Source organism: Erythrolamprus reginae, chromosome 1 (assembly GCF_031021105.1).
Source record: "Erythrolamprus reginae isolate rEryReg1 chromosome 1, rEryReg1.hap1, whole genome shotgun sequence".
Taxonomy (NCBI): Eukaryota; Metazoa; Chordata; class Lepidosauria; order Squamata; family Dipsadidae; genus Erythrolamprus; species Erythrolamprus reginae.
Genome location: NC_091950.1, coordinates 149,148,858 through 149,170,607, shown reverse-complemented (window position 1 = coordinate 149,170,607; position 21,750 = coordinate 149,148,858). Strand labels below are relative to the sequence as shown.

Genomic DNA, 21,750 nt, shown 5'->3' with positions numbered 1-21,750 from the left:
AACTTACCCATGTAGATTTGTTTTTAAAAATCATACCACATTATAAATCTTTTAAAAAAGGATTTGAAAGCTTGATATTTTCAAGACTCCGTTTTCCAGCACACTTTTCAACGTTTAGTATATTGAATCTAAGTTTCATGTAATATTATTTCCTTAATGTAGGTAATCAGGAAAATGGTTCTTGAGAAGGAATCCAGAATCCCAGTTATACAACACATATGTGTTCTATCCAGAAAGACAGGAGAGCATTACAAAGAAAGTCAGTGTAGCCTCCACCCAATCCCTGACTCCCCAAGGGTGAGAAGGGAAAATATAATAATAACCTATTATTATGGCCTATCTCAATAATCTTATTGCAGTTTGTTTCCAGATCTGGTCTACCTTTCAAGGGGGACAAGGCAGTTCAGATTGCCTCCCACACATATCTTACCCTTCTGTTAAAGAAAAATCTCAGAAAAAGTTGTTGATTTGTTTAGTCTCCTAACCCAGGAGTTCTCAATCTTTGTAGTGATGTGGCCCTCTAAAATCATTGATTTTCTGGAAACACTGCTCCGCACCCCCAGGAATGATACCAGTGGTGGCAGAAGCAGGCAAGGAGTGTCCCATTGTTACCAGCCAAAGTGCTGCACTTGATGCTGTGATTTCCTGTTAGCCTTGAAAAGTGTTGTATCTTTCCTCCCCTTTTTCTGGGTATCCACATAACATGGGACCTTTTCCTCCTGCTTCTCCAAGAACTTAGTGCTCCATAGATCCTGCATTCCGGTCACTTCCACCATTTGGCCACCAAGCAATATGTGAGCTTTGCTGATTGTCCCAGGGAGAGTATATTTATCTTATTTTAGCAGCACGGATTCCCTGTATTGGTTTAGACCAGGGTATTATTCCTTCTACCCACCTTTAAATCGGCTCCATCAGCATTGTAATAGTTGCCCTTTTTTTCCTTCCTTTAGTGTTTCACCCATTTATGTGAGAGCATGGATCGCACCTGTCCATCAGTCTCAAACGCCTTCTACACCAGCTTGCTTAAAGATCATCAAACCCTGCTGGATCTTTTCTACCAGGGTGCAAGCTTTGAGCACTCAGCCCAAGGAGGTAATGGATGCAGTGGCCTCCTTGTATTTTGAGGATACTACAAATTGGCCATTACGTTTCTCCATCCGAATTTTCTCTTATTCTTAATTGATGGCTGCTTACAAGCATGATATTTCTCTTATGTCCTCACATAATTCTTACGTTGTTTTTCTCCTCTGTGCTCTGAGCCACTTAGAGAATACATAGCAGATGTGATATTGAAGTTCCACAGAGTGCAATCACATTTGTTTGCATTACTATTTACAGCGTATAGAAATGACTACTTAAATTTGTAAGCTAGGCAGACTCACTTAGGTGAGATGGGTATCTATGTAGATTAAACAAATAAGATATGTTCTCATTGTGAGGTATCTGGGCTTATACTTTATCTTGTTGCTCCAAACTTCACTGAAAATGCCCCAATAAAGCCTGAGTCTCCTCAACAATGAGAGCTGTAGCTCTTAACATCTTAACGTATCTTTTTAAATTTCATGTCTTAACATAATTATTTTGAAACAACATACAATTTGTATTTATCAAATAAACCTCCATATGTTTTACATTTTTCTAACATTGAATGCTGTTTTCTAGTACTGAATTCAATACTAATATTGAATTCTGATATTGAATACTCATCAGTTCTATTTGATCTTGTATTTTCATACTTTGTTGGCTTCTTTGTCTTCAGTTTTTTAATCTTAAAGCTAGCTAATGCACCAAATGATTTTAATTTTCTCATTGTTGATGGTCAGACTGAAAAACATGAAAGATACAGTACATAGTGATTCTTCCAAGTAGATTTCCTTATTGTTCCATACAGGCAGGAACTTGCCAAACTGAAGGACTGTACCATCTACATCAAACATATATTGTGAGAAATATTAGAATAGAATAGAATAGAATAGAATTTTTATTGGCCAAGTGTGATTGGACACACAAGGAATTTGTCTTGGTGCATATGCTCTCAACGTACATAAAATAAAATATACATTTGTCAAGAATCATGTGATACAACACTTAATGATTGTCATAGGGGTCAAATAAGCAATGAAGAAGCAGTATTAATAAAAATCTTAGGATATACGCAACAAGTTACAGTCATACAGTCAACATGGGAGGAAATGGGTGATAGGAATGATGAGAAAAACTAGTAGAATAGAAGTGCAGATTTAGTAGAAAGTCTGACAGTTTTGAGGGAATTATTTGTTTAGTAGAGTGATGGCGTTCGGGAAAAAACTGTTCTTGTGTCTAGTTGTCTTGGTGTGCAGTACTCTGTAGCGACGTTTTGAGGGTAGGAGTTGAAACAATTTGTGTCCAGGATGCGAGGGGTCAGTAAATATTTTACCCGCCCTCTTTTTGACTCGTGCAGTATACAGGTCCTCAATGGAAGGCAGATTGGCAGCAATTGTTTTTTCTGCAATTCTGATTATCCTCTGAAGTCTGTGTCGGTCCTGTTGGGTTGCAGCACCAAACCAGACAGTTATAGAGGTGCAGATGACAGACTCAATGATTCCTCTGTAGAGACAGGCTGTCTTCACTTTCTTTCAGACCAACTATTTGAACTAAGATGCTTCTTATTCCCCTGGAATGCACCTCTTCCCTCTTGTGAAAGTGGCCCACAATATTCCACCATATGGGTATCAAACTTCCAACATCATGTTGCCATCACATGATGTGTTGCAACATTTTTCCCAATTGTGGAGCTGGTGTGGACATGGCCTGCACATGACGTATCTGAACCATGGGCCACCAATATGACACCCCTCTTCTAGCGCATCATTCAATGCCCTTTAAAACAACTTCCAATACCAACAAAAACTGCTACAAAAGCTCTCAACTTGTAAGCTTCTTTTTTAATTTGTACACCTAATATCCTCTCATCTTGCCTTATATCTTTGTTCAAAATTTCAAGACTCAAGAGATAAACAAGAAAGGGATAATAGGCAGCTTTGTCTTGTTCCCTTTGGCATTGTTAAATCTACATTTGTGCTTTTTGTGAGGAATAAATTGATTATACCCATTGTATAAAATTATCTTCAAAGCTCTTATCTTCTAAAACTTCACATAAACCAGCCAATTTAAATTATCAAAGCCTTTCTCTGCATCTGAAAAATTGGCGCGGCTTGTTTTTCATGATGCTGTTCCAAATATTCTATACTGTTTAATTCTGTTCCAATATTATCTTTTAATTGTCTTTTTAAGTAAAAGTCCAGATTGGTCTTTATGAATAACTTCTTCCCTAATTGGTTTCAATTTATCTGCTGAAATAATTGTAAATAACATAATTGCTATTCAATAATATTTGTTGCTGGAGTTAAATCTCATCCTTCTTTATATTTGGAGTCTTCGGAGAAGGGTGGCATACAAATTAATTAAATCAATCAATCAATCAATCCTATATTAGCCTTTTTCCAAGTATAGAATTCATCATATTTTGGAGGGCTTGTACAAGTTTATATTCAAAGCATTTGTACTAATAACCTGGTAATCCATCTGGTCCTACTACTCTCCCTAGTTTAATATTTGGTAAATTTTGTTTTTTAAATAATCAAACTTTTATTCCAAGGGAATATCGTGTCCTTTGTATAAGTTAGAGTAACAATGATTTTAAAAAGTTTTTTATAGCCACATTGTCCATTGACATGGTATCTCCCTCTTGACATTTCAAAATCCTTTTCTTTTCCTTTTCTCAATTTACACACTTGTCATTTCACTTTCAAATTCAAATTAAACTTCTACAGCAACAAATACCTGTGTAAGAGAAAGGGAAATCAAGGTGAACTATGCCAAGCAAAAGAATTCCGAATTTGCAGAGTGCATTTTTCAGATTGCTAGAGAATGAGTTTTCTTCATGAGCGTGAGGCCTAGCAGTATGTCGGTACCAGGTGACTTGTCTCTCTCTTGCACCATTCTAAATACCAAAGCAGGGAACTGTTAAAAGAGTTCATTCTGTACACATGTAATCTTTCTATTTTATTCTTATTCCTTACCAGTGGAATTTCCAAAATCAGCTGAGGCAGCACATGAGTGGTGTCAATGCTTGGCAGCTGCTTTTACAGAAGCTCTGGCTGCATCCTGTGGCATCCCAGGAGGACACCTCATACATCAGAAGGCCAAAATGCAGGTGTGAGTTGACTCTGCATGTACACTTATCAGCTGTTGGCAATGTGATCTATTAAAGCAGCAGAGGTTGGTAATACCAGTGGCATTGACTTTAGTGGAAGTGTTGCTTCCTGGCCCTGTGGATCATATTGATATTTGCAACACTCCGTGGCCTGCATTGGCTGCCGATCAGTTTCCGGTCACAATTCAAAGTGTTGGTTATGACCTTTAAAGCCCTGCATGGCATTGGACCAGAGTACCTCCGGAACCGCCTGCTACCGCACGAATCCCAGCGACCGATAAGGTCCCACAGAGTTGGCCTTCTCCAGGTCCCGTCGACCAAACAATGTCGTTTGGCGGGCCCCAGGGGAAGAGCCTTCTCTGTGGCAGCCCCGGCCCTCTGGAATCAACTCCCCCCGGAGATTAGAACTGCCCCCACACTCCTTGTCTTTCGTAAATTACTCAAGACCCATCTATACCGCCAGGCATGGGGGGAGTTGAGACACCTTTCCCCCAGGCTTTTTTATATTTATGTTTGGGTATGTATATGTTGTTTGCCTTTTTAAATATGATAAGGTTTTATGTGCTTTTTAATATTAGATTTGTTTTCGCTGGAATATTGTTTTTTATTGTTGTGAGCCGGCCCGAGTCTTCGGAGAGGGGCGGCATACAAATCTAATAAATTGAATTGAAAAATTGAATATTGGTGGAGAGAAAACTTAACTGCCTACAATTCATTGCTTGGCAGCATTGCAATGATACTTAGCATTAATGGTCTAGTGGTTTAAACCAGGGATCTCCACCCTTGGCAAATTTAAGACTTGTGGACTTCAATTTCCAGAATTGTCTGGGAGTTGAAGTCCATAAGTCTTACATTTGCCAAGGGTGGAGACCTCTGGTTTAAAGTGTTAGGCTAGAATCCAGGAGTCCCAGAATTCTAGTCTCACCTCAGGCAAAAAGCCAACCTGGTGACTTTCTCTCAGCCTTAGGAAGGACTAGTATGGAGGGCTATTATTTTATTATTGTCCTTTATCATTTTTTGCAAGGTGTTTTCATATTTTTGTAAGCCGCTTTGAGACGCCCTGTGGTAATAGGCGGCAGTATAAATTTTCTAAAACAATCAATAAAAATAAATAAGGAATCAATGGCAAATCACTTCTGGGAAACCTTGCCAATGAAATTGCAGGGATTCGTCCAGCCAGTCTCCAAAAATCAGACACAATTGAATGGAAGTTGGGGCAAGGGGCATTGATTGATTGATTGATTGATTGATTGATTGATTGATTGATTGAATGGACTTGTATGCCGCCCCTGGACTCCGTGGACTTGGGGTGGCTCAAACTATTAATACTACTAATAGTAATGCTATTAGTTGCCAAACTGGTCTTATTATATCCTTGCTATAGCTCTGACCTGAGCTTGTGATGTTTGGAGAGGGATTAATATGAGGGTTATCGGGAAAGTAAGGTTACAAGGCACTTAGCTCTCACGGGGAATGTTCGCAGGGGAAGTTGATATCCTCATTCTGTTTCCTGCCAAGTACATGCTGCAATACGCAACTGAATGCTAAGGGTGTGGATGCTGCTGTGATGGGTAACCAAGATGCCTACTGAAGCGCACAAAATCGACAGAGTCCGTGCCGCCCGAGAATTTCTTGACCATTTCAAGATTGAAGATGAGGCTTTTCTTAACTGTAGAGTGACAGGAGATGAAACTTGGGCTTATCACTATACAGTACTCCAGAGAGCAAACATCAATCAATGCAGTGGCACCACACCCATTCTCCTTCAGCCAAAAAATTCAAAACTGAGCAATCGGCGAGAAAAATCTTGGACATCCATAAAACACAAATCTTGGGCACCCATCGCAGCAGTGTTCATGCCCTTTGCATTCAGATAGCGTATTATATCACGCACTTCACACTTGCAGGGAAACGGAATGAGGACGCTCATCTCTAACCTTCACCACAATACCAGTCGATGATCTACTGACCACTGGCACTGCTCATTCTCTTCCGCTGGCTTCCCGCTACACAATAGTAATACCAACTTCCCCCGTGAACATTGCCAGTGAGAGCTACGTCCCTTGTCACTTTACTTTCCAGATAACCCTCGTTTTTACTCCTGTTGTTTTTGATGTGAAAGCAAATTAAAGTAGCCGTAAAAATTGTATAGATCAGGACTCAGCCTCTTAAGTCCAGTTGTCTAATGTTGCTGGAAGAGTTGCTCCTGCTGCTTTTATTTTTCTTTTTAGATAGTCAATTGACCGAGGGTTGGTTTCTCTTGTGGTTTTCATGCAGATTTCCCAGAAAATAGCTGAAAAGCTCACCAAGAAAGATGACCAGCTGCTTTCATGTCTTTTCTCAACCACCGTATGTCCTACTTCTTCTATAAGTGGGCTCAAGGTAACACTTCTGACCTTTTGCACCTCATTGGGGTGTGGATGCTGTTTCTTCCCTCTTTCAACTGGAGAAAGGAGGGATTGGATTTCAGCAGTCCAGTGTTGTTTTGCCTTTCCATTGCTTAGATCCTGTATGCCTGCTGCCATGTCAATCAGGCTCTGTGCCATCGCGTAGCAACTCCAGAATTCCTGAATTTCTTAATCTGCCACCTGCAGGGCAAGGTATTCATTTTCTTTTCAGTCTTCAATTAGAAAGAGAGCTGCTTGTTTACATATACAGATCCTTAATTCAAAGACTTCTATTTTGTACATGAGGAGGACAAGCAAGTAACTGCCTTCTGTCCTTCTAGGGTATGGGTCCATAGTGCTTAGCATTGCCAACACTAACTGGCAGTGTTTTTTTTTCAAGAACCTTTCTCATCGCCTCTTTCATCCATTAACTGACAAAACTAAACTTCTCAGTGTTTTGAGAGTTCATATACTGACAACCAGAAAGAGTCTGGATGAGAGAGTGATGAGTTAAAAAGGATGAGACCATAGGAGATGACAGGGAAAAAGAACTGAGGCAGCCATGAAATAGTACAGAAGGAATACTAAATGGGCTTCATCTTGATTAGATCTTAGAAAGGTGAAGACTTGGAAGTAGAGTGTTTCAAAACTAAGGTCTGTGTCTTTAAAAGGTCTTGTTGCCTGAAGTTGCACGAGTCCAGGCTGTTGAATCCTCATTGAGGCTCATCTCCCTGATGTTGCTCCAGTGCCAGATCCTACCACCACAGTAAGTACCAGAGCAAAGCTTTTAAAAATGAATCAATGAAAGTTAGCAGCAAAATAACCAAAGTTGGGCTACTCGATTACAGGTCTCGTCCTGCAAAAATGCCAACAGGTAGATGGAAAACTTTTAATCATATTATGGAATACTTGTAAGTCACCAAAAAATGGGGAGACTGATTTGTAGATCTGGCCTTTCAGAGGTATCCAAGCCAAATTAGGAAGCGGCTGGGGGATAGCAGAGGTTTTTCTTAGAGTTGAGTCGCAGCAAGAAAATGAACAATTCTGATTTCCACAAGGCATGATCTGTAAATCCTTAAATTCTTCATTTGCCTTGCTTTAAGGGAATATTTTTTCATCACGTCAAACAAAAGACTATTTACAACAATGATAAATATTTGCCATCCACTGTAAATTCATAAGCTAACATCCTCTCTAAGTATTTGCTAAACATACCTCAGATTCATTTGTAACTGTTCCTTCAGCAGTGAGATCTCCAGAGGGCCTCCTCCTTTTTTAAAAGCATTCAATGGGAATTTTGTTGGGAAGATGTTAAAGGTTTTAAAGCAGGAAGGGACCACAAGTTTCAATCCCAAAGTTCATCCTCTACCCTAGGTATTACAGGTTTAGGAAATAACTTCGATCTTTGAAGTTCCTTTAATTAAATAAGGAGTGATTCCGCTATCATTTCAAAAGCCCCAGAACACAGTGGATTATTTTTATGATCACATGATTTTCAGAGGTTGTGGAAACTGTATGAGAATGGAATAAATACCAATGCGTTATTCCTTGTATTCTCTTATTTTCTTAATCACTGAGCAAGCGCTTCATCAAGAACATTAGGGGTTTTATATGATTTGTTCTTTTCTTTTAATTATATATATTTTTAATCTTGGTTTAGGTCTGACATTGTATTAAAAGAGACCATGGAGCTTTTCAACCACAGAGCAAATGCCTCTATTCTAGTGAGTATTCCTGCCAGCTGAAAGGGAAAAGAATTTAGAATTTCTTACTTAAATTCACCCATCTCATAGACACAGCTCACTTGTTAATTCATTTCCATTATAGATGTTTAGGTAAAAGAGAATCCCAAATGCATTGCATTGTAAATGTTAGTTCTTTAGTAAAAGAAGGATGAAAATCAAACAGTTCTGATTCCACACCTTGTTGGTGACATTACAACATTTTTTAATATTGTGAAAAACAGCACACCTCCTCTTCCACTGCAAGTGTATTCCACTAGCTGGTGTAGAATAGCTGCTCTGACTAAATGTTCTATGGAGAGAGGGAGAGGTATGGAAACACACACACACACATGTATGTATGTATGTATGTATGTATGTATGTATGTATGCATACACAGTACTTATTCCTATTTGATAAAATAGAAATTGTTAGTAGTTTATCATTTTAGATCCACTGTATCTGCACTTTGGGAGAAAAAAAGAACCATTATGTAGTTACCACTTCCATATCCACTGTATATCAGAGGACCTTCTGACTATTCTTACTCAAGGTATTAAAATAATTTTGGAAGTCTTCCGAGTGGAGAAAATGGCAGACTGAAATTGCTGAGATAAGGGTAGGACTGTGATGATGAGCCAGTCTAGGTTGAAGGGTGTCAAATATAATTTGGGAATGAGGGAATGGTAATGTTTGTAATTGCTACAAAGGAGATTGGAAGTCAGTTTTTGTTTATCTTTTTCCGCCTTTTTACTTGAAACTTTTAAAAGGTTAACTTTAAAGTACTTAGCCGCCCCGAGTCTGCGGAGAGGGGCGGCATACAAATCCAATAAATAATAATAATAATATTAATAATACTTTACCCTCTTAAAAGTATTTCTCACTTTTTTAATTACAGGTAGTCCTTGACATACAACCACAATTGAGCCCCAACTTTTTGTTGCTAAGTCAGACAGTTGTTCAGTGAGTTTTGCCCCATTTTATGACCTTTCTTACCACAATTATTAAGTGAATCACTGCTGTGGTTAAGTTAGTAACACAGTTGTTAAGTGAATCTGGCTTCCCCACTGACTTTGCTTGTCAGAAGGTCACAAAAGGAGATCACAAGACCCCAGGACACTGCAACAGTTATAAATATGAGTCAGTTGCCAAGCGTCTGAACTTTGATCGCATGACTATGGGGTTCCTGCATGTCATAAGTGTGAAGAATGGCCGTAAGTCCCTTTTTTCAGTGTCAGTAACTTTGAATGATCATTAAATGAACTGTTGTAAGTCAAGGAATACCTGTACCTTTTCATATATATTTTTATTCTGGTTTTTTTTCCTTTACATTTCTATAGTTTTTAATCCGGTGTAAAATTCCTTTTTTGAGACAAATGATCTACATACGTCTCTTTTCTCATGCAGAGTGCTGCGGGATTGTTATTGGCCTTCCTGATCCAGTATGGTGTTTCTGTGAAACTGAACCCAGACCAAGCCTTGACAAATATAGCTACTGCACTCGCAGAACCCGCAGAGGTAACTGTCCAACTGTATAGAGTTTGGGACACATAAAAGTCAGGCGCCTCTGTGGCGAATGAATTCACATCCTTCTAGACTCAGTGCTTCTCAACCTTTCTAATGCTGAGACCCCTTAATACAGTTCTTCATGTTGTGGGGACCCCCAACCATAAATCTAGCATCAATTCTCCCAACAGAGCTTTAAGCTGATTGGCAGGAAAGTCAGAGGGACACGCCCACTTTAAATGCCTGATTGGTCGGATTATAAAAATATGTTCCGAGGCGCCAGAATAGAAGTTTTAGTTCCTAACATCATGGGAGATATGTCCTTTCCCATGGCAACCATGTGAAATGGTCATTTGACACCCACCCCCCCAAAGGGATCCCGACTCCCCAGGTTGAGAACCACTGTAAATCTAGAGTAAGGTGAAGCCTGTGTTCTTCCAGATATAGATGAATTGTAATTCTTTGCCATCCTCACTATCGGGTGGACCTTCTGAGGTTTCTCATTCGGCAGCATCTTGAATTGACCGCTCCTGCCATGCAACACAGTAGCCAGGGTGTGATTTAGACGCTCTGCATTAGTCGGTCACACCTTTCTCCTATCTTTCAGCTGTACCTACCTTCTCCCATGGGAGCTGGCTTCTACGATGGGCTCATGTTTTTGTTGCTGCATCTGTTAAGCCAGGTATGGGTTTCCTTCTCTGTTTCACAAAGGAGCTGCTCTGAATTTTTAAGTGTGTAGAAGTTATCCAAGAAATAAGAGGGAGCTTGCTGCCAAATGGTAATAAGTGAGAATTGGCTTACATTATTTCTTTGCTGTGCTATGCCCAGTTCCACTGTGCATGTAGGAGTAGAAAAGAAAACCTCCACTTAAATATTGCCCTCCTTTCCCCACCCCCAAAATATCCTTGTATTGGGAGCAATATCAGAAGATGAGAGGAAACAGAAAACTCAACCCGGATAAGACGGAGTGGCTGTGGGTTTTGCCTCCCAGGGACAATTCCATCTGTCCGTCCATAACCCTGGGGGGGGGAATTATTGACCCCCTCAGAGAGGGTCCGCAACTTGGGCGTCCTCCTCAATCCACAGCTCACATTAGAGAACCATCTCTCAGCTGTGGCGAGGGGGGCGTTTGCCCAGGTTCGCCTGGTGCACCAGTTGCGGCCCTATCTGGACCAGGACTCACTGCTCACAGTCACTCATGCCCTCATCACTTCGAGGCTCGACTACTGTAACGCTCTCTACATGGGGCTACCTTTGAAAAGTGTTCGGAAACTTCAGATCGTGCAGAATGCAGCTGTGAGAGCAATCATGGGCTTTCCCAAAAATTCCCATGTTACACCAACACTCCGCAGTCTGCATTGGTTGCCGATCAGTTTCCGGTCACAATTCAAAGTGTTGCTTATGACCTATAAAGCCCTTCATGGCATCGGGCCAGAATATCTCCGGGACTGCCTTCTGCCGCACGAATCCCAGCGACCGATTAGGTCCCACAGAGTGGGCCTTCTCCAGGTCCCGTCAACTAAACAATGCCGTTTGGCGGGACCCAGGGGAAAAGCCTTCTCTGTGGTGGCCCCGACCCTCTGGAACCAGCTTCCCCCAGAGATTAGAACTGCCCCCACCCTCCTCGCCTTTCGTAAACTCCTTAAAACCCACCTTTGCCGTCAGGCATGGGGGAATTGAAACATCTCCCCCGGGCCTATACAGTTATGTATGGTATGCTTGTGTGTATGTTTGCTTTTAATAATGGGGCTTTTAGTGTTTCTTTTAAATTATTAGATTTGTTATATATTGTTTATTATTGCTGTGAGCCGCCCCGAGTCTACGGAGAGGGGCGGCATACAAATCTAATGAATGAATGAATGAATGAATGAATGAATGAATGAATGAATCTAGAAATGGAAAACACAGTTTGCCGTACGATTATAGCAATGTGTGTAGTGTATTTGATAAAGGCGTGTCAGATTTAAGAGAGAGCATATCTGTGTTTTAGCTGGCAGAAGATAAGACCTTCTGCCTTCAGCCTGATGGTTTGAGCCTGGATTCTCTTGCACTAGGGAGATAAAGCCACCGTGAGAGAATTTGTGGCCTCGGAGCTCTGGAGCATTGTATGGCATCGCTTTGGTATGGTGCTCCACTTGACCATTTGGCGGCCAGTGATGGAAGGCGAAACCCCGAGAGCTGGCCAGGAGTCACCAGTGCCTGATTGGAACCTGCTTTCACCGCACGGTGAGTTTTATTTTTGTTAAGGGAAAATGCATTATAAAGTCACGTTTGCTCTCTTGGGAATCATTTCCTTCTGCCTATATAGTAGAAGATAAAATGTGGGAATTCTAGTCTAGACTGAGGAAAGGCTGTATAACGTCAGGATGTCTTTGCTCTCTTTTTGGATGTTAGACGTGGACAAGGATGCTGCCTTGAGTGAAAAAGGATAAGAGAGCACAGAGTTAATGCATCAAGGATGTTTTCTCTCTCTTGCTGTAGGGACTTTGCTCTTCCTCAGCTTAATCCTCTTCGTCTTTACCCAAGAACCTCACCAATGCCTTTCCCAGCTGGCCCAACCCAGTAGTGTTATGATGGCGATTCTGAACAAGCTACTTGAACCAGGCTTCTTGAAACACTTGGACCAAATGTGAGTAATGAACAATCCAACATTGACCTAAAGGACAAAATAGACACAGCAGAGAGTTACACTCAATGGCCTAAGTGCTGTTTTCTGATTCTGGTTCTGTAAACACAACCATAAGATGCAACTAAACATTTTTTGGGGGGAAATGGCATTGTGAAACTACATGTTTTTCATTCACCCAAGCACTACTATCATGATTCAAAACAACCATACCAGGGGTGAAATCTCCCAATTCGCTCATGCCTGTTGGTCGTTGGAGAGCTGGTCATGAAAACAGTGCAAGGTTCCGCCTACCTGCCAGGATGCCGCCATATTGCAGAGAGTAAAAGAACTTAAATGGCAGCGTCTGGGCGGGTGGGCGGAGCCTCGTGCTGTTTTCGTGACTCACTCTCTGACAACTGATAGGCATGAGCGAACCAGGAGCATTTTACCCCCGAATCATACCATCTTTCCTCCACCTAATGTTGATCTCATTTTTTAGCACTGTGCTTTTCAAGAAGGATCTGCCAACGTGAGCAAATATGGAACAATCTGAGCTCTCCAGTCCCAGATGTTTTCCTAATGTGATCGCTTTTGAGAATATTCTAAATATATGGAGCATACTTTGTTTTCCAATGAGGTTTCCCACTCAAGATTCTAAATTACTGGATTAAAAAATAATGAATTCTTAATGTCTTTGCCCATTCCAAACTTTCAGCACCTTTACTCATATTCTAATTAATATTCCCTGTGTTCCTTATTATTATATTATCCCAACAGCAGCAAATATGGAACCATCTGAGCACCCCATTTCCTCACGTCACTTCGATATCCTAAAAATTACAATTTAAATAATAATAATAATAATAATAATAATAATAATAATAATAATAATTTATTAGATTTGTATGCCGCCCCTCTCCGAAGACTCAGGACGTAGATAACCCCTTTTTGCAGATACCAAGCATCTGAGATAATTTAGTTTGACATAATGTTCTGTTTGTTCTCTATGAAACATATACAGGATTTCAGTCTCCTCTAAGTTCATGTTCAGAGGATACTTGGGAGTGAGCTTTTGGAGTAGTAATCCCCCAATTTTGGAATATCTCGACAAAGGTAGCATGCTAGGTGGCAAGATTTAAGAAAGAAAATTTTGGGGGGGGGGGATGTGGGGAAAGACATTGATATTCTTCCATGGTATTCAATATTTCTGCAGTGATATCTTAAACTTCTTATTGCTGTTTGTACTCTTTACCAGGACATTACTTATTACAGTGTTCCCTCGATTTTCGCGGGGGATGCGTTCCAAGACCGCCCGCGAAAGTCGAATTTCCGCGAAGTAGAGATGCGGAAGTAAATACACTATTTTTGGCTATGAACAGTATCCCAAGCCTTCCCTTAACACTTTAAACCCCTAAATTACAATTTCCCATTCCCTTAGCAACCATTTAGATTATTACTCACCATGTTTATTTATTAAAGTTTATTTTAAAAAAAATGTTTTTTAAAGGCAGACGAAAGTTGGGCAATGACATATGACGTCATCGGGCGGGAAAAACCATGGTATAGGGGGGAAAACCACAAAGTATTTTTTAATTAATATTTTTGAAAAACCGTGGTAATAGACGTTCCGCGAAGTTCGAACCGGCAAAAATTGAGGGGACACTGTATTCTATATTTTGTTCAGGTTTTGAATGTGTTTACATCAAAAGTTGGATTTTCATTTTAAGGCACTTTGAGACCGTTTGAGACCTTTCGAACAGGAAGCGCTATAAATACTAAATAAATAATACACTCTCCCCCTTGAAAGACATCCCCTAAAATTGAACAGTGACAAGCCAAAGAGCCGTCGATGGAACTTGGGAAGTTGCCGCCTCCTAAATCAGACCATTGTTCCATCAGCTGCTGTCTGCTGCAGTGAATGGATGGCGCCTTTCCTATTCCTGAATGAAAATGTCAGGCTCAGAAGCAGCCCTTCCCTTTTGCAGGGGAAGCTCTACCGCTGAGCTACCACACCGCAGCCCTTCCTTTTACTGCAGTTACTGCTTTACTATTAACTTTTTGCATAAGCATTTCACTTGCCTTCATATTCTCTGAAGCCACTGATGCTTGCGGCTGCAGTTGATGTACTAAATCTGGTGGGGATTTGAGCGACGTAATGCCTGACTAGCTGCTTTTTTTCTCCTTACTCCCCAGGCAGGTGCAAGAGGACAGTGAACCTAAGCTGGTGTCCACTGTTGTGCTCCAAGTTTGTCGGCTATTTTGCTTCCCGTTTGCTCTGGATGTAGACTCAGAAACTTTAGAATGTATCATAGCAAGCCTGAAGAACTCTCAAATCCCCTCCCATTTACTCCAGGTAAAATCTGTTCCAGCATTTAGGTACTTGCAAGGCGGGGTGGGGTGGGTGGGAACAATGTCACGAGGAATAGCCTTTTTGTTCCCTATCTGTGCCCTGGCTGCTCTTTTTCCTGTTCCATGGTGCTTGCGCTTGTGAAGAAGGCCTAGATCAGTGTTTCCCAACCTTGGCAACTTGAAGATATTTGGATTTCAACTCCCAGAATTCCCCAGCCAGCGAATGCTGGCTGGGGAATTCTGGGAGTTGAAGTCCAGATATCTTCAAGTTGCCAAGGTTGGGAAAACATTGGCCTAGATAACCGTAGAGAAGTTGTGCTTTTGGTGCAAAATAGGAATTCCAACCTTTGCAAAACATGGATTTTGATTTTGTAGTGCTGTTCTTAGAAACAGAGAAGATTGAGGGCAAAAAAAGACCTCATGGTCCATCTAGTCTGCCCTTATACTATTTTCTGTAATTTATCTTAGGATGGATCTTAAGCATAAAACGTATCAGAAAAGACTTAATGAACTCAATCTGTATAGTCTGGATGACAGAAGGAAAAGGGGGGACATGATCGAAACATTTAAATATGTTAAAGGGTTAAATAAGGTTCAGGAGGGAAGTGTTTTTAATAGGAAAGTGAACACAAGAACAAGGGGACACAATCTGAAGTTAGTTGGGGGAAAGATCAAAAGCAACGTGAGAAAATATTATTTTACTGAAAGAGTAGTAGATCCTTGGAACAAACTTCCAGCAGACATAGTTGGTAAATCCACAGTAACTGAATTTAAACATGTCTGGGATAAACATATATCCACCCTAAGATAAAATACAGGAAATAGTATAAGGACAGACTAGATGGACCATGAGGTCTTTTTCTGCCGTCAATCTTCTATGGATATATGTTTATCCCAGGCATGTTTAAATTCAGTTACTGTGGATTCACCAACCACGTCTGCTGGAAGTTTGTTCCAAAGATCTACTACTCTTTCAGTAAAATAATATTTTCTCACATTGCTTCTGATCTTTTCCCCAACTGACCTCAGATTGTGTCCCCTTGTTCTTGTGTTAACTTTCCTATTAAAAACACTTCCCTCCTGGACCTTATTTAACCCTTTAACAAATATAAATGTTTCGACCATGTCCGCCCTTTTCGTTCTGTCCTCCCGACTATACAGATTGAGTTCATGAAGTCTTTCTTGATAAGTTTTTATGCTTAAGACTTTCCACCATTTCTGTAGCCTGTCTTTGGACCCGTTCGATTTTATCAATATCTTCATAAGAATACCCATCCATTCCCAGACTCTTTCCTTTGCTCTTTCTTAGGTCTCCATTCAACATCTTCCCATCACAGAGACGGAGTTGCCTTTCAGCCTTTTGTGCCGCTTGGTATTGAGTGATGAGTTAATCATTGGCCAAGTGGTGGAAGCAGCCAGCTCAGAACAAGCCACTGTTTTCTTGTCGGCCATTTTGCTTTCAGATCAGATAGCTATTACCGCAGATCTGCTCTCCTTGCTCACTCACATAGCCCGGGCCAGTCCGCCTCACCTGCCTTTCCTTAAGAGGCTCCTGGTTGACTCCGATTCAGCTTCTCAGCTGCTGAACCACGTGCTTCGCCATCGGGATGGCCTGATCCGAGCCAGAGCTTGTAGCCTTGTAGGCAATCTGTTGCGACATGGACAAGGATTTCCTCAAGCGCTGTGGCACAAGGCTGGGCTGCAGGAACTTCTGGTGGATGGTCTTTCAGATGAAGACGAGCACGTGCGATGCTCAGCCAGCTTTGCCGTCGGTAACGCAGCCTACCAGGCTGGTCCTGTGATGCAGGGTTTTAACAAAGCCGTGCCTTGGCTGGTTCGGCTCCTGGGGGATTCTCAGGCAAGGACCCGTTGCAATGCGGCTTCAGCACTGGGCAACTTGGGACGGCAGTCGGTGGAGGTGGGAGATTTGCTGATCCAGAACAGAGCGCCTGAACTCCTGTTGGATGCGGCCTGCCGTGACTCCCATCCCGCTGTGCAAGAGGCAGCGCTCTTTGCTCTACGCTCCATTGGCCAGCAGTCCAAGATTCACCAGGTACAAAGTCTGTAACTTTGGAGGGTGATGATGGATGAGTATGAACTCTGGTCCAATGGGGAAAGGATTGGAGACTGGCAGTACTTCGGTGTGGATCCTCAATGCACCATAGATGTTTTCTTCTCAAACTTTATTTGCTAGGCAAGAGTTAAACTATTATGCATTAGATCCAGAAAGGGTATTCTGTTAGGTAATTATGTTTAGTCTTACAGAATGCCATTCTAAATACTGGCAGGGGCAGCATACAAATCTAATAAATTATTATTATTATTACTGGGAAAGGAAAAGTCCAGAATGTTTATTTAATCTCAATTTGCCTCCTGATTTCTATTAACCTAAGACTGGCTCTCTCTACCCCATCACTGAGTTACGTTAATAAGCAGCCATTTGTAAGCCTCCAATTTTTTGGTATAACAATCACATGTGATTGGGAATTGTAAAATTAATCTTATGTTGGCTAAGCATAGGACCTTTAGCAGTTTACTCCTAATATCAAATGTTTTTAATATATTTTGATATATATTTGTTGTTTTAAAGAATTCCCGTCTCACAAATGTCAACAGTGGATTTTTATGTAAAGATATTTGATGTAGTTTTTCTGGCTGCTAATTTGGGGAGGGAATAAAAGAGGCTATTAGGAAAAATGAAATTTTCTTAGTTTGATTGTTTGCTTAAAGATGCTTCAGTACCCATCTAGGTAATTTCATCAGTGCTGGTGAATGTGGAGGTTGTTCCCTGTTTATATACAGAAGCTTGCCCTGCTAGTGTTGGTTGGGGCCGTATGGCTTTTTAAAAACATTACAGTATTCTTTGCTGCTTAACTGTTTGTCTGGTATTAATCCTGTTTATCTGGGTATTGGGCTGTTGATAAAGATACATTCTGGTATTTTTGTTTCTGTCTTAGTTTTATTGTTTTTTTTAATGATGACTATATGTGTCTATTGATGCTTGATTTGTCTGAATGCCAAACTTCCAGGATTTCCAAGCTTTTATGGATTTAGTTTTTTTCTAGGCTGCTCAGTTTACCAATTGAAACTATGGTTGAGTCCACATGTTATGAGATTGAGGAGTCTTCCCACAGACTGCTGGTTGGGGTACCTGTGTTCATTCTGCTTGTCTTCTACCTGCCTATCTTACATGGTAGCTTCTGTAGCCTTTACATTCCATACTATAGAGGACTCCTGATTCCCCCCCCCCCCCTTGGCCTAGTGAATCTTTTGTTTTACTTAATATGTTTGGAGGACTTTAGATTTGTGTGCTACAACGATGCCATGTGGTTGTAAAACAGTAATTGGTTGTTTCTAAGATGCTTTTGATATATGGTAGTGTTATTGTTTTCATAGCTTGTGTTGGTTATACCAGTGATTTTCAACCTTTTTTGAGCCGCGGCATTTTTTTCATTTACAAAATCCTGGGGCACACCAACCAAAATGACACTCGAAGACACTCCCCTCTTTTTCCATCCCTGTCTCCTCCCCCCTTGTGAGTGTGTGTATACACACTCTTGAACCATTTCCAAAAACAGGTGAGGGCTGGGGGGGGGGTTTCTCTCTTATTCTTTCCAAAAACAGGTGAGGGCTGGGGATTTTCTCTCTCTTATTCTTTGGGTGCTTTTTATCATATGCTTTAAATCAAGTCACTTCTCTCTCTCTTTTGTTTCTCTCTCTTTCTTCTCATTCTCTGCGTCAATCATTTTCTCATTTCTTTTTTTTCTCCCCTTTTTTCTCTCATTTCTCTTTCCCTTCTTCCTTTTTTCTTTCTCTTTCTTTCTCTCTCTCTCTTGCTATCTCTCCCTCTTGCTTGCTTTCTCTTTCTCTCTCTTGCTTTCTTTCTCTTTCTCTTGCTTGCTTTCTCTCTCTCTCTTGCTTTCTTTCTCTCTCTTGCTTTCTTTCTCTTTCTCTTGCTCGCTTTCTCCCCTTCTTTCTCTCTGGCTCTCTTGCAATCTCTTTCTCTCTCTCTTTCTCTCTTGTACACCATGGCGGCAACAGCAGCATTGGGCAGTAGCTGTGGGGTGGCGGCAGGGCAGTCGGCTGCGAGCGGGAGCTCCAGAGCGGAAGCACCGACGGCGGCTGGACGTGTTGCTGGACGCCGTACATGCTGGTGCTGCACTGGGCAAGGGCGCGGGGCTGGCAGCTCTGTCCCAGCCCAGCAGCGGGCTAGTGCCAGCCCCACAGCGCCAGCATGTACGAAGTCCAGCAACACATCCAGCCACTGCCATCAGTGCCTCTGCCCTGGAGCTCCTGCTTGCAGCCGACCGCCCTGCCACCGCCCCGCAGCTGCCCGATGCCACTGTTGCCAGCGTGGTGTATACTGTTGCCGACTGCTCACAGCCACCGCCTCGCGGCTACTGCCCGGTGCTGCTACTGCCGGCGCCCTCCCGCCGGGCCCCAAAGCTAACCTGCCACCGCCGCCAGGGAAGCTCCAGCCGGGCGTACCGCTGCAGCTGCCAGAAAACCTGGAAGGCACAAAGAAGGAAGCTCAGCAAAAAGTTGCGAGACTGGAACCTGAGCTTCCTTCTTTGCGGCACACCTGACCATGGTTGAAAAACATTGGGTTATGCTATAGTGGGTTGAGTGGTCAAGCACTTTTTGATTAAGTTATATGGGTATCCATTTTGTTAGATGTTGCACAGGTTTTCTATTTACTCTTTCTAGTGTTTTGGGTTGCTTCACTCTTCTGAATAATGTTTGTACACAGCTTTACTTGTGGGAGGTTGGGTTGTTACTTTGGTAACAGACCACTTGTTTCATGCAGATTGTTTTTTGATAAAAAGTTGCATTTCAACATTTGCAACTATTTCCTTTGTTGATGAGCAGATTCAGGAAGGCTAGTGTAGGACTTTTTCCTTCCCTTGTGGATTTTATTCCTTTGAAAATGGAGATTTTTGTCTCCCAGGTTTTAGAATGAATTGATTTGTGAGAATGCATTCCTAGATATCTAAATAACTACTATTAGTTTCCTTTTTAGGTACTGATGTCACTCCAAGCAAGTGAAAAATTGGAAGCGCTTTTCACTCATAGATCTCAGGCCTCTATGTATAGTAGTTCTCGGCCCACATCAAGGCACTGTAAGAAACTGATACATCTCCTTCAGGCTCAACACAGTGTATAAGATCTGAGGAACAGATACAACTGTCCATTTTTAAAGAATATTTTAGGTTTGGGGACTATAAAGTAGTAAACTCCATTTTTGAAAATAGATTTTAGGGTGCTTGGAATATCATTCAATTTTTGCCTGAGATTAGAAACAGCCATCGCAAATCTTCCTACAAACTGTTTTTTTTAAAAAAAAATCCAAGAATATATAAGCTACCTTCTGTAACGACAAGTCTATGCATATACTGTACTAATTCTTTCCTATTGTGAAGAAGCTATGCTGTACTGTTGTCCAACATCTTAGAAGACCATCATTCATGAAGTTGGTTCTCATGACAGTTTTCTTTGGAATGCTAATGGTGGGCATCGACCAACATCCAACAGTTTCTGCTGAAAAGAAGAAAAGATGTTAGTAGCATTGCTGGCTTAAATGTTCATTTGCTTTTAGTTTTGCAAAATAACACAAGAAAGAAGCTATAAGGTATTTTTTTAAAAATTTGAATAGGAATAGAATTTCTACTTGAACTGACAGATCAATTTTTATCCAGCTCATGAAGGCGTCCCATTTTTATTTATTGAGAACTTTTCTAGAATACTTCCCTGGCTAATCTTTATTATTGATGTTAAGTCTTTGTAATAAAAGCTGGTGTTGATATTCGGTGTTCTTGCTTATTATCTGTGTACCATTTGAAAATTGTATTTGGTCCTGTGCCTTAATAGAATAGAATAGAATTATTTATTGGCCAGGTGTGATTGGACGCACAAGGAATTTGTCTTTGGTACATATGCTCTCAGTGTATATAAAAGAAAATATACATTCGTCAAGAATCATGCATTAAAGTGTTGAAGGATTGAAGGGTTATAAATATGACTAAAAGACTATTAGTGTATTGTTATAAATAGGACAACAGATTGTAACTATACTGAGAGCATGGCCTTTCTTGAATTTAACACTATTATCTAAAATTCTCTTCTTTTTCCTATTTGAAAATTATAATTTTACATTTGGACATCAAACCAAAAATCTTCACGATGGTATAAGAATTATATTTTTTCCTATCATTGTAAAAAAGCATAGTGCACCTATCAAGTATTTTTATAAGCTTAGTAACTTTCAAGACACTTAAGAGGTCCTTAGTACATCTCTCTGTCTGGTGAAATAAAGGACATTTAGTATGAAAAAGAACTATAAATATTCAGAAAGAATATTTAGAAAAAGTGTGGTTCTCCGTCCGGCTCAGGGTTAATCAGATGGAACCTTCATTGATAAATGACACAATTACCTGGATTTAGATCTGTAACATAATGTACATTCAAATGAGTATCACCCTTGGTATGGTACGGGAAATCCTCAACTTACAACAGTTTGTTTAGTGACTGTTCAACATTACAATGGCACTGAAAAGACTTATGATCATTTTTAGCACTTACATCCATTGCAGCATCCTAATGGTCACATGATCAAAATTCAGATGCTTGGTGACTGGTTCATATAACAATTGCAGTGTCCATGTGATCAATTTTTGCAATCTTCTGACAAGCAAAACCAAGGGGGAATCCAGATGCACTTAACAGTCATGTTACTAAGTTAACAAATGCAATGATTCACTTAACTGTGGCAAGAAAAGCCATAAAATGGGGCAAAATTCACTTCACAAAAGTTTCACTTAGCAACATACATTTCGGGCTCAGTTGTGGTCGTAATTTGAGGACTACCTGTAATAGCTTTCCAGCATTGACCTAGGATTCACTGCTCACACTGACAAAAGTAGAATATGTACAAACTGAGATTCTTGATAAGTTGACTAGGGAAAAAAAACATCTTTCACCCAAAA

The 21,750-nt window shown here is 40.8% G+C and overlaps 1 protein-coding gene across 4 annotated transcripts in view; it reads left to right on the top strand.

The window, feature by feature from the left end:
- STK36 (serine/threonine kinase 36) overlaps positions 1-20,570 on the top strand; it is a 30,068-nt gene extending 9,498 nt beyond the window's left edge. For 3 of the 4 annotated variants that reach the window (XM_070729199.1, XM_070729218.1, XM_070729210.1), the window contains exons 15-27: positions 951-1,092; positions 4,065-4,195; positions 6,473-6,577; positions 6,700-6,795; positions 7,254-7,348; positions 8,243-8,306; positions 9,712-9,822; positions 10,418-10,492; positions 11,865-12,036; positions 12,292-12,439; positions 14,612-14,771; positions 16,077-16,820; positions 19,788-20,570. In XM_070729199.1, coding sequence (XP_070585300.1) covers positions 951-1,092; positions 4,065-4,195; positions 6,473-6,577; positions 6,700-6,795; positions 7,254-7,348; positions 8,243-8,306; positions 9,712-9,822; positions 10,418-10,492; positions 11,865-12,036; positions 12,292-12,439; positions 14,612-14,771; positions 16,077-16,820; positions 19,788-19,931 — 2,187 coding nt within the window. In that variant the 3' untranslated portion in view covers positions 19,932-20,570. The remainder of the gene's footprint in view (positions 1-950; positions 1,093-4,064; positions 4,196-6,472; positions 6,578-6,699; positions 6,796-7,253; positions 7,349-8,242; positions 8,307-9,711; positions 9,823-10,417; positions 10,493-11,864; positions 12,037-12,291; positions 12,440-14,611; positions 14,772-16,076; positions 16,821-19,787) is intronic. The other variant, XM_070729227.1, reaches the window with a different exon arrangement.
- The last annotated feature ends 1,180 nt before the right edge of the window (positions 20,571-21,750 follow it).